This window comes from Diabrotica undecimpunctata, chromosome 3 (genome assembly GCF_040954645.1).
Source record: "Diabrotica undecimpunctata isolate CICGRU chromosome 3, icDiaUnde3, whole genome shotgun sequence".
In the NCBI taxonomy this organism is placed as follows: Eukaryota; Metazoa; Arthropoda; class Insecta; order Coleoptera; family Chrysomelidae; genus Diabrotica; species Diabrotica undecimpunctata.
In genome coordinates, this window is record NC_092805.1 from 76,988,648 (window position 1) to 77,004,051 (window position 15,404).

The window sequence follows — 15,404 nt, forward strand, 5'->3', positions numbered from 1 at the left end:
GACAGAGACGCTCATGACAAAACCAGAATCATTCGAAATCTGGGTATTCCGACGTATTCTTTGAATATCCTGGACCTGTCATCAACATAGAGGTAATCTACAAAACTGGAAAAGAAAAAGAAATCGTGAGCACAATTAAATACAGAAAACTTGAATATCTAGGCCACATATTGAAACACGATAAGTATCGTCTACTTTAATTGATTATCTAGGGAAAAATAGACAGTAGGCGGAGGCCAGTCACATGAAGATACTCATGGCTCCAACATCTGTGGAAGTGGTTTGGGTTCACATCGGTCGAACTATTCAGAAGTGCCGTAAGCAAGATCAAAATTGAAATGTTAATAGCTAACGTTTGCAACGGACAGCTTAAATAAGGAAGGGACCTTTAATTAAGTTATTACTCTTCTGAAAATATTAAAAAAGATTAATCCATGAGGACATTGAAGCTGTTTGCTTCGATGGAGCTTCGATCATAGAAGATATTTTACTAGAGTAAAGTAAACAACAAATAAGGAAAAAATAAATATATCTTATACGTTAATTATCATGGTCACTGTCTGAATCTTACTCTTGGAAGTTCACGCGCAAATTAAAAGCAATATTCGTAGTGTGCTAAAAATTAGTGAATATTACTAACGTAATATGACTAACAGAAGTCAGTCAAAACGACCAACCGCGAGTATTGACGGAACTTTTTTGGTGTGAGTTGCACCGGTTAATACTTACAAATAAATTATTGAATAAAGTTAACATTTTTATGAATTTATTTTACACGGATTTTTAATTTTTACTTATTCTTTTTAACTTATTGCCTATAATAAAAGTTTAAAACATTAATGAAACGAAAATGAACATATACAATTATGAGAGACAAAGTTAATTATTCTTAGGGAAATAAAAAAATATTAAGTTAAATTAAAAAAATCATAAATAAAACAAATCAACGACTAAACTAAAAGTGAGTACACTTTGTTACGGCCTGGGCACCTACATGAAAAAATCCTAAGGCGCCTATGTTGTCCAATACACAACATAAAAATTAATAAACTACGTATAATGCTGTACCATCTGTGAATAAGTCGATAAATCAAAAATATAAACTTTTCAGTATGGCCATTTAAAGCATTTTAATAGTTTTGAAGAATAAAAAATTTAAGTTTAATTTTGTTTTCATAGAAATAGGTGGGTAATCACGCAACGAATGACGTACATAATTATGAGCTGTAAGTATATCCCTTATGCTTAAAAAAATCAAACTTACCCACTTATTCACGCCAAATTTCTGTGAATTTCTCTTATTGAGTTACCGACTTATTGTACTTACTATACATAAATTCTAGGACAAAAAATTAAACAGTTTTTTATACTTTATTTTTTTATAACACGCAACATCAACTTTAATTGGAAACGGAAACTAAAAAACTATGTTCCGATAAAAGGCGGTAAATACAAGAAGCTATCTGATTGTCACCTCTTCCAGTAGTTGATTCGTCCCACATGAAACATGTAACTTCATTTGTTGCTAAATCGTGAACAGTAAGGTTAAACGTCCACATTTGTCGCTTATAAAAGACAGTGTTCTGTATAAAAAGTGTATGCTCTTTTTTTAGTGTCTGAAGACGCAACCTCCTTATCCACCTGTTTTGCCTTGTAAGCATCGTCTGCGAGCTGATGGTGTTTATCCCTCTCTTGTCTCAAATTCTCTTTCTCCTCTCCTTCCTCAAGAACTTTTAATTTTGTTTCGAAAATATCACATTTAAAACAAGTATCCTGTTTAGGTTTTTTAAATGCAAATACCTAATAGTCGTTAAGATACCGGCTCGCATGTTAACTGTATAAACTTAAAACTAAAAGTGACAGACTAGTCTTGAATATCTAGTTACTCCCTATTCAAATGTAAAACCCCCTACTATTTTGCTATGTTGATAAACAGGTACCTAATTGAAGATACCAAGAAAAATAAAGCAAAACGCAACGTGCCCAAGTGGGTATTTCTACATACCTAGTTATTCACTGACTGAATATTAAGTACACGGATGTTCAAGTCAAGATACATTATTTCAAACAAATATTTAAAACTCTTTAATATTAGACAAGTCGATATACCGGTTCTGATACCAAATAAATCGTCAAATCCAAATATTCACGGGCTCCTATCAAGTAAACTCTCGCAAATTTAAATTACTCATTTTAAAGGTCAACGGGAACTGAACGAGTTTAGTTCTGTGTGTGAAGTGCCGAAATTTTGTCAATATTTTCGGATATAAACAAAACTGTTATATCTAAAATTTGAACCATATAGTTGATGGAACACAGTGAATCGTGAAATGATGTTATAACTGACTCAAAGTGAGTTGTACATTAGTTAATTTACTTTACATTATCTTGAAAACATAACCAACAAAGACACTAGTTCTGTCAATTGTAATAAATATTGTTCTGTGATACTAGCGTATCAGAATAGTCGCTAACTTCCTGGTTTGTATAGACAACCAGTTTTACGGCATGCCGTATTTAAGGTTGCCTATAGCAAACACAACCCACAAATATTAGCGACCAAGCTATTATCGCTTCTGACTACAGGGGCGAGATGAAATCTAATATAAGTTCCCCAACGGCAAATAACCATAATACAACTGAAAGTAATAGCCCTCCAGTTTCATATGTTGCTGCTGCCAGGTCTATACCTAAAACTACATACCCAAAAAAAGAGCAGGCTATAGTGTTCCATATAACTGATAACAATCTTAAATTATTTGACTACGTCAAATCAATTGGAAATATTATTGGGCCGAAAAACATCAGCTTCGCTTCCAGAATCTCGAACAACCGATTGTGCATTTACCTAAACAATATAGAATGTGTGGATCTATTACTCACAAATAATCCTGTTGTTCGCGTAGGAGACGTAGACCATAATATTAGAAAACTAGTTACACCAGCTAAACGTCTAGTTTTATCAAATATATGTCCATCTATTCCACATGAGCTTATCGAGTCAGCACTCAAAGATTATGGCCTACAGATTGCTTCACCCATCTCGTTCCTAAGGGCAGGAATTCCAGACGACGAATATAACCATATTCTTTCCTTCTGTAGACAAGTCCATATAGTCCCACCGAATGATAACTACGAGATCCAAACTTCATTGGTCATTTTATTTGAAGGTAATGCACATCGCATATTTTTGTCCACCGATAAAATGCTCTGTTTTCTATGCAAAAAATCTGGACATATAGCTAACAATTGCCCAAACACAAATGTCCCTTCAGTTTCTACAGAGAATCCATCAACAACTGAAGAAATACCATCCTCACCTGTCCCTGGAATGAAGAGAGCCTTTTCGAATTCAACAGATTCCAACGTAATCAACGTGTCAGAAACACAAGAAGAAATTTCACCTGCAATGCCACCTCCTTATCAAGATACAAACAAGAAACCAATGAAACAAGCTAGGAAGAAGTTAAAAAAAGATTCGTCTAATAGTTCCAAAATCACGGATGCCTCAAAAGAAGCAATAAAAGATTGTTTTAGTAAGTCATCACACTCTTTTTCCACTTCTGTAGACAATTTCATAAGTTTTCTTGAAAATAGTTACGGTAGTAGCAATTTATTATCTGAAGACCAACAGTTTACACATGACATCAAATCATTACTCTCTGACATGTATAATGTTTATCCTTTTCTAACAGATAGGTCACTAAAATACAGATTTACACGAATATCAAAAAAACTTAAACAAGATTTTCAGTCTGACACAGCAGACACAGTGAGCATAAATTCCCTGTCATCACTGGAACCTCCGGATGAGGAATATCTCTCAGATACCTCCCAACATTCCCAAAAATCCTCTTTTTAATAAATTTCAATCTAATTCAATGGAATTGTGATGGGTTTTACCCTAGACTTGAACACCTTCAAAAGTTAATCGTTGATACTACTGCCGACATAGTATGTTTACAAGAAACAAATTTCAAATCTGACCACAAAAGACTTCTAAATGGTTTTGTACGATATCATTTCTTGAGAACTGACTATCTTAGAGCTAGCGGTGGAACATCCATATTCGTATCCAATGATCTCTACTCCACACATCTTCCCATTTGCACAAACCTAGAAGCTATCGCCGTTAACATTTGGTGTCCAAACAAAATTTCAGTTTGTAGTATTTATATTCCTCCAAATTATAATTTATCCGAAGCTGATTTAGTGGACCTCATATACCAACTTCCTTCACCTTTCCTTCTTGTTGGAGATTTCAATGCCCACAATACATTGTGGGGTTCTGAAAAAACCTTCGGCCGGGGAAAGACTGTCGAAAATGTATTAAATATTACCGATACTTGTATGATGAATAATCATTCTAAAACTCATTTTAATATTGCTACTGGTACATTATCCTCAATAGATTTAAGTTTGTGCCACCCAAAAATATATCCTAACCTCACATGGAAACCAGCTGACTATCTTTATGACAGTAATCATTATCCTATTTTAATATCTGAAAAATCTGCAAAACATTTCGACCCCTTTAAAAAATGGAATATTTCTAATGCCAACTGGGATGGCTTTCGATTATATACTGAAAGCAAATTAAATCAGCTGCAGTTATCAGAAGATGCAAATGAAAATATTGGCGCTTTCAATAACTGTATAATCTCCGCTGCTGAAGCAAATATCGGACAAATAGCAATTTCTTCGTCTCGTAAACCAACACCTTGGTGGAATGAAAGATGCTCTCTGACTTTACAACAAAGTAAGGCAGCATTAAACAAATACCGCAGAGACAGTACTAAAGAAAATTTAATTACCTTAAAAAAACTGAGAGCCAAATCTAAGTATGTAATTAAACAAAACAAAAAAGACTTTTGGAAAAAACACGTCTCATCCATAAATACTGATACTCCTTCTAGCAAAATTTGGAAAAAAATTAAACACATGACAGGAAAGAAAACGTATTCAAAAATTTCTGCCATACTTACTCAAAACAACACAGTCACTTATAGTCAACAAATTGTTAACATCTTGGGTGAAACTTTTCATAAGAAAGCAACTAATAGACTTACTTCAAATTGGCGGCTTCCCATGTCTACTAATCTAAACTCCAGTTTATCTGATAGTAGAAAATCTGATCAAATTTCTCTAAATATACCGTTTACATTACAAGAATTATCAGACACATTGTTCTGTTGCAAAAATTCAGCTGCAGGTTCAGATAACATTCCTTTTATCTTTATTAAAAATCTTTCAAGGCCTAGCCTAGCTAAACTGCTGGAAATTTACAATTTAATATGGACCAAAAAATAATTTCCAACTTTGTGGCAAAAATCCATAATAATTCCTGTTAAAAAACAAGGCAAACCTTCAACTGATCTAAATTCCTACAGACCAATTTCTCTAACATGTACAATGTGCAAACTTATGGAGAAAATGATCAATAAAAGACTCCTGTGGTTTCTAGAACAATATAAAATAATAAATTTGGCACAATCAGGTTTTAGATCACACCGAAGTACAGCAGACAATCTAGCAATCCTCCAAACATCAATCATTAACGCCTTTCAATGCAAACAAGACCTAATAGCTATTTCGTTTGATATCGAAAAAGCATTCGATACTCTGTATAGGCCTCTTATTATATCTAAACTCGAGGAGTACAGTATATCTGGAAATATAACTTCATTTATTAATCAATTTCTAACAAATAGAACCTTTAACGTAAGAGAAAATGGCAAAATCTCTAGGACTTTCAAACAAACTGATGGCGTTCCCCAAGGGTCGGTATTGAGTACTACACTCTTTATTCTTGTTTTAAACGATATATGTAATAAAATTGAGCTTCCGGTCAAGTTTGCACTCTACGCAGATGATTTAATAATTTTCTGCCGAGGCAAAGACACTGTTGCCACTTGCAAACTACTTCAGAATGCTACTGACCAATTGCTTGAATGGACTTCAGTAAGTGGATTTAACTTTTCTGTTGAAAAGACAAAAATCATTAAGTTTTCTCGCAGGACAGATAGTACTATAATTCCTAAAATTACCATAAATTTAACTTGTCTACCTACAGTAAAGAGTATGCGGATTTTAGGACTCACATTCGACAGTAAACTTACTTGGAAATGCCATTTAAAAGATCTCAAAACTAAGTGCATGACAAATCTTAACTTATTAAAAACTCTGTCTAATCATCATTGGGGTGCAGACGAAGACTCCTTGCTTCAGATTTATAGATGTCTTATTCGTTCAAAAATAGACTACTGCAGTTTTATTTATATGTCAGCTAGCCCATCAGATTTAAAACTTCTTGATTCTGTACACAACACTGCACTACGAATATGCCTTGGAGCCTTTAGGTCGAGCCCCGCAGAGAGTTTATACAGAGAAGCTAATGAACTTCCCCTCTGGCTACGTCGCCGCAACTCCTTTTAAAATATTCGTCTCGAATCTCAGCTAATACCGAAAACCCAGCTTATAAATTATTAAGTAATGAACTTTTAAACTCTCCTTCTCCTATTAAACTTCAGTCTATGCCACAGTATCTCTCACCACATCTGAATAATATCGATCTTTCAGTCACAACTCCAATATTAATATCACTTAAACCTCACTGGAATAAATCGATAGCAGATTTTAATCTCTCGTTAACTAATTATGATAAGCGTCAGACAAATCCACAATTTCTAAGGCAAACCTTTAAAGAATTAATTGCTAAAAACAGCTTTGACCAAATTTTATACACAGATGCTTCTAAGAGTCCTACAGCTGTTGGATGTGCTGTAACTTCAAACACCGATTTAATCACATCTTGTAATCTGCCGCTCTTCTGCTGCATACATACTGCTGAATTATTCTCTATTCTCCAAGCTACAAACTTATTATCTCCAAAATATAAAAAAGTAGCAATATGTACAGACTCTTTAGCGTCTATCTATTCTCTCAAAAGTTTGTACACGGTACATCCTTTGGTTCAAGCTATTCAAAACTCTTTCGATAGTTTAATCTCAATGGGAGTATCCATAACCATGATCTGGATTCCTTCTCATGTAGGAATCCCAGGTAACGAACTAGCCGACCTCTTTGTAAAATTGTAAAAACAAGCCTCGTCTTCTAATATGGAGACTGAAAACATACAACTTCATACAGATTTACAGTCGCATTTTAAAAATATCATCCAAATGTCTTGGCAAGATCACTGGAATAAAATCCCTTCCAAGCTTCGTGACATCCATCCCAGCGTTAAAAATCTTGAGTTTCCTTCCATGACACGAAAAAACAAAATCTTAATTCGCCGACTTAGAATCGGCCATACAAGACTAACTCATAAACATTTAATGACTTCCCAAGATCCACCTACATGCACACACTGTGGTAATATCTATCTGTTAAACATATTCTCGTAGACTGTCCCCACTTTAACAACGAAAGAAAAAATAATCTTTTGAGTCAAAACCTACAAAATATTCTCAGTTCGCCAGATCAATTCCAAAACCTTACTAATTTCCTTTATGAAACCAAACTTTACCAGGATATTTAGAAGAAGAAACGTAGTTTAGAATTTGATAATTAATAATTGTACCAATATTTAATGTATTTCTTTATTAATTGTAATGTTACTGTATATTCTTGTAATTTAATGTAATAAAATTGTACCTGTGTCAGTGACCTACGCTGTCGAGACACGTAAAGCTAAATAAAAAAAAAATTACTCATTTATTCACATGACGAAATTGAAAGAGAACTATTTCAAGATTGAGATATCTTGTTTTTACGAAAATTTGACTTATCCACTTATTCACGGATGGTACAGAATGATTTAATCAATTTTCAGATAAGTCTTTTAATAGATTTAAATTTTATTACTTTTTTTAGAAAATGTTAACATTTTTATGTAATTTATTAACACAAATAAACACTAAATTGTAAAATTACTAACCAGAAACAAAAGATCATGTATAATACAGATATGATGAGGCACTTGGACAATCCATAAGAAAATAGCTTAAAAATTAAGTAGAGAGCTGCACAAGAGGTTTCTGTGAAGCTTTGAGGACTTTATCGGGTTGATTATAAATATAGAAATACTTTTGACTAAATAAGACAAGGCGATCTTTAGTACCTGTGTGCTTTTCTGGCAGAAGCAATGCTCCAATGAGTTCAGTTCCAGGTGAAGATGGAACGTTAGCTATAACGTGGGATACCTTCCCCGTTGTACCTGTATTGCACAACTATCCTTCAACCGCACTCCTCGCCACGGCCTACTGATGGTTGTAATTGTGAATCCACCAAAGCTCGTCTCGAATGCTAGAAACGCAACCCGGTCACCACTACATCTAAAGGGATCCGTCCTCACTTGTAGCATAACAGTATTATTCAACATGTTGCGGAAATTATACTTAAAATCTGCATGTTTCTTGTTATTCCAACTAGCTATTTGTTACTTTTCGTTGAGCGGTAAAGATGAAAAGATATTTGCAACAAGTTTTTGCGACCTGTTGACTGTGCGTTCACATTTAATGTTCTGAATCTATTCTTCCTTTGTATATACACTGGAAACGAGCCAAAACAAGATTTATTTTTTGTGATATCTTTTAAGTTTTGTGGAAAAATAGAGTGGTCAAAAGAAGAAACTATGCATTTAATAGATTTATTTAGAGACAATATCGTGTTGTGAGATTGACGCCACAAAGATTATAAAAATCCTCAAATTAATAGTGATGAATTTACCCAGATATCAACTTTAAAGTCATTTAAAAGATAACTACCACAATATTTATTCCGTGAACGTAAAGTAGGGCGTATCCAAAATCTTCTCTTTTTCTTTTTATCTTTTCACGCTAAAACTACACAAGTGGAAGCCACGAGATGTACATAATTTTTGCCGGACATGTTGGAATGGACTGGGCTATAAAAATGTTACCTGCTCCTTGTAATCTAAATAAAAACCTTCATCGTTTAACACAAAAGTTATCAATAAGTCATTAGAAACATGTTTCCAACAAGTTGCCAACATATTATTAAGTAAGGACAGATCCTTATGAACTCGTCTTGGATACTACAAGTCCATTTACAATTACGAAGTACTCTGACAGGTTGCTCCCTTTGCGTGCCTCTGTCATTCCAATACTCGAAGCTATCTTTATTTCTTATTTCATTCCAATAGTCGTTATTACAACAGACAGGGGCCAGGAAAAGAAAGAAAAGAGCCAGGGAATGATCAAAGTTAAACGGGGTTCTGGTAAAAAAGGAACATCATGACTGAAAAATACAATGGTACGAAAAATGGACTTATGGACTTACATCATTATTTAGAGCTGCTGTCAATACAGTCGGGATAGCGAATATGGTAGCCAACATAATATCCAACGATCAATACCGGTCATGGAACTAAAAGGAGAAGGAGCCAGGATCCTAGCAATATTCTTTATAGCTTACGCCAGACAGCCATAAAACTTAGTACCTGAAATACCAGGTAAACAGACATTCTGCAATGTTTTTTATGTTCGTTTTAGAAGAGAGGTTTTAGTCGAATGGTTATTACTATATAGATCTGTCAAGGGGAGAAATCAAGTACTAATTACTAAAAATGCAGTACTGTTTTTTCCTATGAATTTTAGTTACTCCAATAGTATTGTTGTTAGTTAATAATAAAGCTCGTCTCGAATGCTAGAAACGCAACCCGGTTACCACTACATCTAAAGGGATCCGTCCTCACTTGTAGCATAACACTATTATCAACAGTATTATTCAACATGTTGCGGAAATTATACTTAAAATCTGCATGTTGCTTGTTATTCCAACTAGCTATTTGTTACTTTTCGTTGAGCGGTAAAGATGAAAAGATATTTGCAACAAGTTTTTGCGACCTGTTGACTGTGCGTTCACATTTAATGTTCTGAATCTATTCTTCCTTTGTATATACACTGGAAACGAGCCAAAACAAGATTTATTTTTTGTGATATCTTTTAAGTTTTGTGGAAAAATAGAGTGGTCAAAAGAAGAAACTAGGCATTTAATAGATTTATTTAGAGACAATATCGTGTTGTGAGATTGACGCCACAAAGATTATAAAAATCCTCAAATTAATAGTGATGAATTTACCCAGATATCAACTTTAAAGTCATTTAAAAGATAACTACCACAATATTTATTCCGTGAACGTAAAGTAGGGCGTATCCAAAATCTCCTCTTTTTCTTTTTATCTTTTCACGCTAAAACTACACAAGTGGAAGCCACGAGATGTACATAATTTTTGCCGGACATGTTGGAATGGACTGGGCTATAAAAATGTTACCTGCTCCTTGTAATCTAAATAAAAACCTTCATCGTTTAACACAAAAGTTATCAATAAGTCATTAGAAACATGTTTCCAACAAGTTGCCAACATATTATTAAGTAAGGACAGATCCTTATGAACTCGTCTTGGATACTACAAGTCCCTTTACAATTACGAAGTACTCTGACAGGTTGCTCCCTTTGTGTGCCTCTGTCATTCCAATACTCGAAGCTATCTTTATTTCTTATTTCATTCCAATAGTCGTTATTACAACAGACAGGGGCCAGGAAAAGAAAGAAAAGAGCCAGGGAATGATCAAAGTTAAACGGGGTTCTGGTAAAAAAGGAACATCATGACTGAAAAATACAATGGTACGAAAAATGGACTTATGGACTTACATCATTATTTAGAGCTGCTGTCAATACAGTCGGGATAGCGAATATGGTAGCCAACATAATATCCAACGATCAATACCGGTCATGGAACTAAAAGGAGAAGGAGCCAGGATCCTAGGAATATTCTTTATAGCTTACGCCAGACAGCCATAAAACTTAGTACCTGAAATACCAGGTAAACAGACATTCTGCAATGTTTTTTATGTTCGTTTTAGAAGAGAGGTTTTAGTCGAATGGTTATTACTATATAGATCTGTCAAGGGGAGAAATCAAGTACTAATTAATAAAAATGCAGTACTCTTTTTGCGTATGAATTTTAGTACTCCAATAGTATTGTTGTTAGTAATATAACATCTAAGAAATTAGCTGAAGATCCTAGTGTGAAATTTGTGAGTAACATGAGTGTCCGTGAAACTAAAATCAGCTCGTTAATAGAAATAAACAAGCTTGAGATGAAGCCATCATAACATTAGTAGACACCGTGGATATTGAAGGTTTCAGCGCCATAGTTGCAAACAAAATTATCTGCCTACTTGCAAGAGGTATGAGCACATACCTAAAAGTGGTTTACAATAATGGACACATTTTTATTTACATTTACAATTTTATACATTGTATTTATTATAGTGTTTAAGCTATACTTTATGCTACATCTAACAAAAGTATGATCATTATCTTTGCTTTTATTTTTATACGAAGTCGGCTTCCCTTATTACTTCTTTTTTCGTAAGTTTTTATCTTGAGTTAAATCAATATTGATCTCCATTATTGACATGTCCTGCTTAAGCATCTCCTCTCAGGTCTTCGTTCGTCTTCCTCTCCTACTTTCTCCAGAAACTAACAGATTATCAATTCTTTGTATTGGATGATTAGTGTCTTGACATTGAAGATGCCCAAACCATCTTAATCTATGCTCTCTCATTTGGCATTAATTGATGCAACTCCCTTAAGCCCTTAATATAGTTATTTTAATTTTATTCTTTTTGTTACTTTACTCATCTATCTAAGTATTCTCATTTTCGCCATGTGTATTCATTCATTGTAATTATTTCCTTTTAACTGCGCAACATTCAATTTCATACATCAGCTCTAGTTTGCGTGCATTTTACATCTATTTCCCTATTGCCCTTTATTACCGATTCTAAGTACTAAAAACTATTACTTACAATCATTTCATTATCTAAAGTTATAATTTCATTTGTAGTGGTAACTCCATCTTCAAATGAAGATTGCAAATACTCTATTTTTATCCTACTAGGTATTAAATTTTTTTTCTCCACTGTTTTATTTTTTGTTTTAAATCCCTTTTAGTATTTTCTACTAACACTATACCGCAGCATATATTAAGCACCAGGAAATGTTACCCTATAGTTTCCATGTTATTTGATCCAATACTAATGAGAAATAAGTACTAAGGCACTGACCGCTGATAAAACCCTAGTTTCACATAAAATTTATCACTTTCCCACACCTGTTCTAATATTATTTGTTACTCGCTCATTCGTATTCAAAATATTTTATCTTGAAGAGTAAAATTTCCAAAAATCCTGAATCTGCTGGGAAAATTACCGAATAAATTGTGTACACGACTTGATCTATAATTGAATATTTATTTTCAGTCCATTTGTGAGTTCAGTTTTTAAAAATAGCTCTAAGAAATAACGATTTGTTGTGTTGATTTTAGCATTATAAATTATATAACTGGCTTCTTACAAATCTGTTCGACGCCCTGATAAATTTAATCATGTACTGAAGTAACTTTTTATTGGTTTTCATTTATCTAATTTAGACAGTCATAACAATGGAGATATCGAACAGAGATGATGAACCGCCAGAAATAATTAGTCAAATAAGGATCCTACGACTACAATTGTACCAAACCGTAAAAATGTGATAAAAGCACAGATAAAAGAGTTTCGCATATTCAAATACTTACTAGAATCACTATCAGATATGTAAGATATCAAATGTGAAAAATTTTATGAAATAAATATTTTTGGAAAAAGTGTTGCCATACTGCTTAAAAAACTAATGTTTGATTAAGCCTTTTCGTGACAAAATATAATTTAGAATAAATGATTTATGTACTTTCTTTTATAAATGATTTTAATACTTCGCAAACTACATTGCAAGACTGCAAGTGGGATATTATAATTGGGTCATTTGACTTATAGCACGAAGCACATATAAAACAATAGGTACTAAAATATGTAATAACAACGTTAGAAACTATGCCGTCAATTTTTTTCGGTACAAGTGAGTTAGAGGTAAGATAAACTTACCACTTAACGAGGTTGAGAGGGCTTTTTGGTCAAAAATATTTGTACATTTATAACTTAGGCAGGTTATATAAAAATAATTACCTCCAACCTAATGCTGTCCAAAAATATTGCCACCAGGAGTAAGGAAAATTTTGTATATTCGAAAAACTTTTCTCCATTTACTTTTCTCCATTTTTATTTTTCTCCATTAATTTTTTTTCCATGCCATACAATTCGCCTGGAACAGGGGTGAGAAATCTAAGGCGCAACCCTTAATTGAACCCCCATGCTTTGAGTACCGGTAACGATTGCCGGCAAAGTTTATATAGTTGTTATTACATATTGTAGTATTGATTTATATGTGATTCATGTCGGGTGAAATGACTCCCTAAAAATTTTACATGAGCTTGTAGTCTATAACTTGAGCAATAAATATTAAAATAGCAGGTCTTGATACACCATAGTTTTGTGCCAGATTTCGACAAATATTTCCAGTATTTAAGTATGTTAACTTTATTTGAAGTAAATCTAAAATAAGATTATATTAGCGTATCTTCCAAAACGTTATACTCAAATATAGTTAATATTATTCTGACTTGAAAATTATTTTGTGCCAATACTCAATTTAAGTAGCTTGTACGAGTTACTGACGTCGTTTAACTGAACATTAATAGTAAATTTATATATAAGTTTGTAGTCGGTATTTTTTAAAGAATATGAATTTATTTTTGTTGGTTTCATCTATATGTTGGGTCAGGGACTTTCTGAGTATTGTAGAATTACTACGTATGTACTTTTTTTGGAAACCGTCGGTTATATACTGACCGTAATATAACCAGTTGGCATGATGTACATCAGAACATAATTTGTTATCAAATGTAAGGGATCTGAGGATACGACGTATAATAAAATAAAACGATAATAAACGTTATAGTATTCCCTAATTATCCGTCAACCTTCTGTTACAGATATCCTATAATAAATCACCTGACGAATCAAGCAAAGGTGATACCGATAAAGAAAAAGAATTAAAGCCGGACAAAAATGATTATAAAACTCTGGCAAGCAGAAATAAAACGAAGTATCAGTATTTGACCAAACCAAATTCAAATTCAGACGACTATGTTGCTTCCGCAATCCTTTTAAAAAGTGGTATGTACCTTTTTAATCTTGCAGTTTTTTCTCTCTATTCATAAGGGCTCAATAATATATATATATATATATATATATATATATATATATATATATATATATATATATATATATATATATATATATATATTATTCAGCCTGTATACAGGGTGGTTCTTAAGTAATTGTACAAAAAGAAACAGTAGATTCTACACTTTAAAATATTACGATTTAAGCCAAATTGATTTAATAAGATGTTGATATTAAAAAAGATACAGGGTGTTAAAATGCAAATTTAAAATTTTATTTTTCGCTATAACTTTCATGTTTGTAAACATGTATCTATAAAAATTTACAACTGGGTACTTTTAAATATGTGAAATTAAAATTTGATGCACACTTTGATGTAGCTAAGAGAGGACGCCACATATGCCACATTTGTGGCATAAATTTGCACCTAACTTTTTTGCTCTTTAAGTTACCTGTATTTGTGATAAAAAATATTAAAGATACTATATTTTAACAAAAAAAAAGGTAAACCTATTACTAACTTCAAAACTCAACAGTTTTCGAGATAATCTCATTTTACAAATCAGCTGCATAATTCTGATTTAAGGCAATTACTTCAGGCAACGAAGGAAAAATAGACAAAAACATTAATACTTCTGAATTTTGGTATAAAATACCTTTAACTAAAGTTAATAGTTAACGAAATATTAAATAAAATAAATATATCAGCAGGATAATTAATAATAGGATTTGACAAAATAACAGAATAATACGATTTTACAATCACAAACATTTTACGTTTTATGTTAAATTAAAGTCATAATCAAAACATTATGTTTACAAACTAAATTAAGAAATAGTTAAACTAAATAACATAAATTTTTGTCAAATTAAGTGTTCGATATGTCCACCATTTTCTTTAATTCATTTGTCAATATATTCCATAAAAGATCGTCTAATATTTTTTTTTATTTAAATTAACGTGCATGTGACATCTATGGTCATTAGCACGAGTTACGATTTACATGGTAATATCATAGAAATTACAAAATAATGTAGTTAACATTTAACATAAAGAGAAAATAACAAAAACTTGTAATATAACATTTATATTTTGTTGAGCAGTTGACTTTCCTCGAGGAATTTGATAACCTTGTTGATTTGGTCTGTGCTGTTTATAACCTGTTTGAAGTTAGTACTGATATCGAGCTGTTGGCGTATTTTGGCATAAAAAGGGCATTTCATAAGTATATGCCTGATTCGGAGAGTCGAATTGCAGTGCTGACATTTTGGTTGTGGAGATAATGTCATCAGGTAGCGATGAGTTAG

At 32.7% G+C, this 15,404-nt stretch overlaps 1 protein-coding gene across 7 annotated transcripts in view; it reads left to right on the plus strand.

Moving 5' to 3' along the window:
• Positions 1–15,404, plus strand: part of LOC140436937 (uncharacterized) — a 257,943-nt gene that overhangs the window by 162,115 nt on the left and 80,424 nt on the right. For all 7 annotated transcript variants that reach the window (XM_072526098.1, XM_072526100.1, XM_072526099.1 and 4 more), the window contains one exon: positions 13,904–14,087. In XM_072526098.1, coding sequence (XP_072382199.1) covers positions 13,904–14,087 — 184 coding nt within the window. The remainder of the gene's footprint in view (positions 1–13,903; positions 14,088–15,404) is intronic.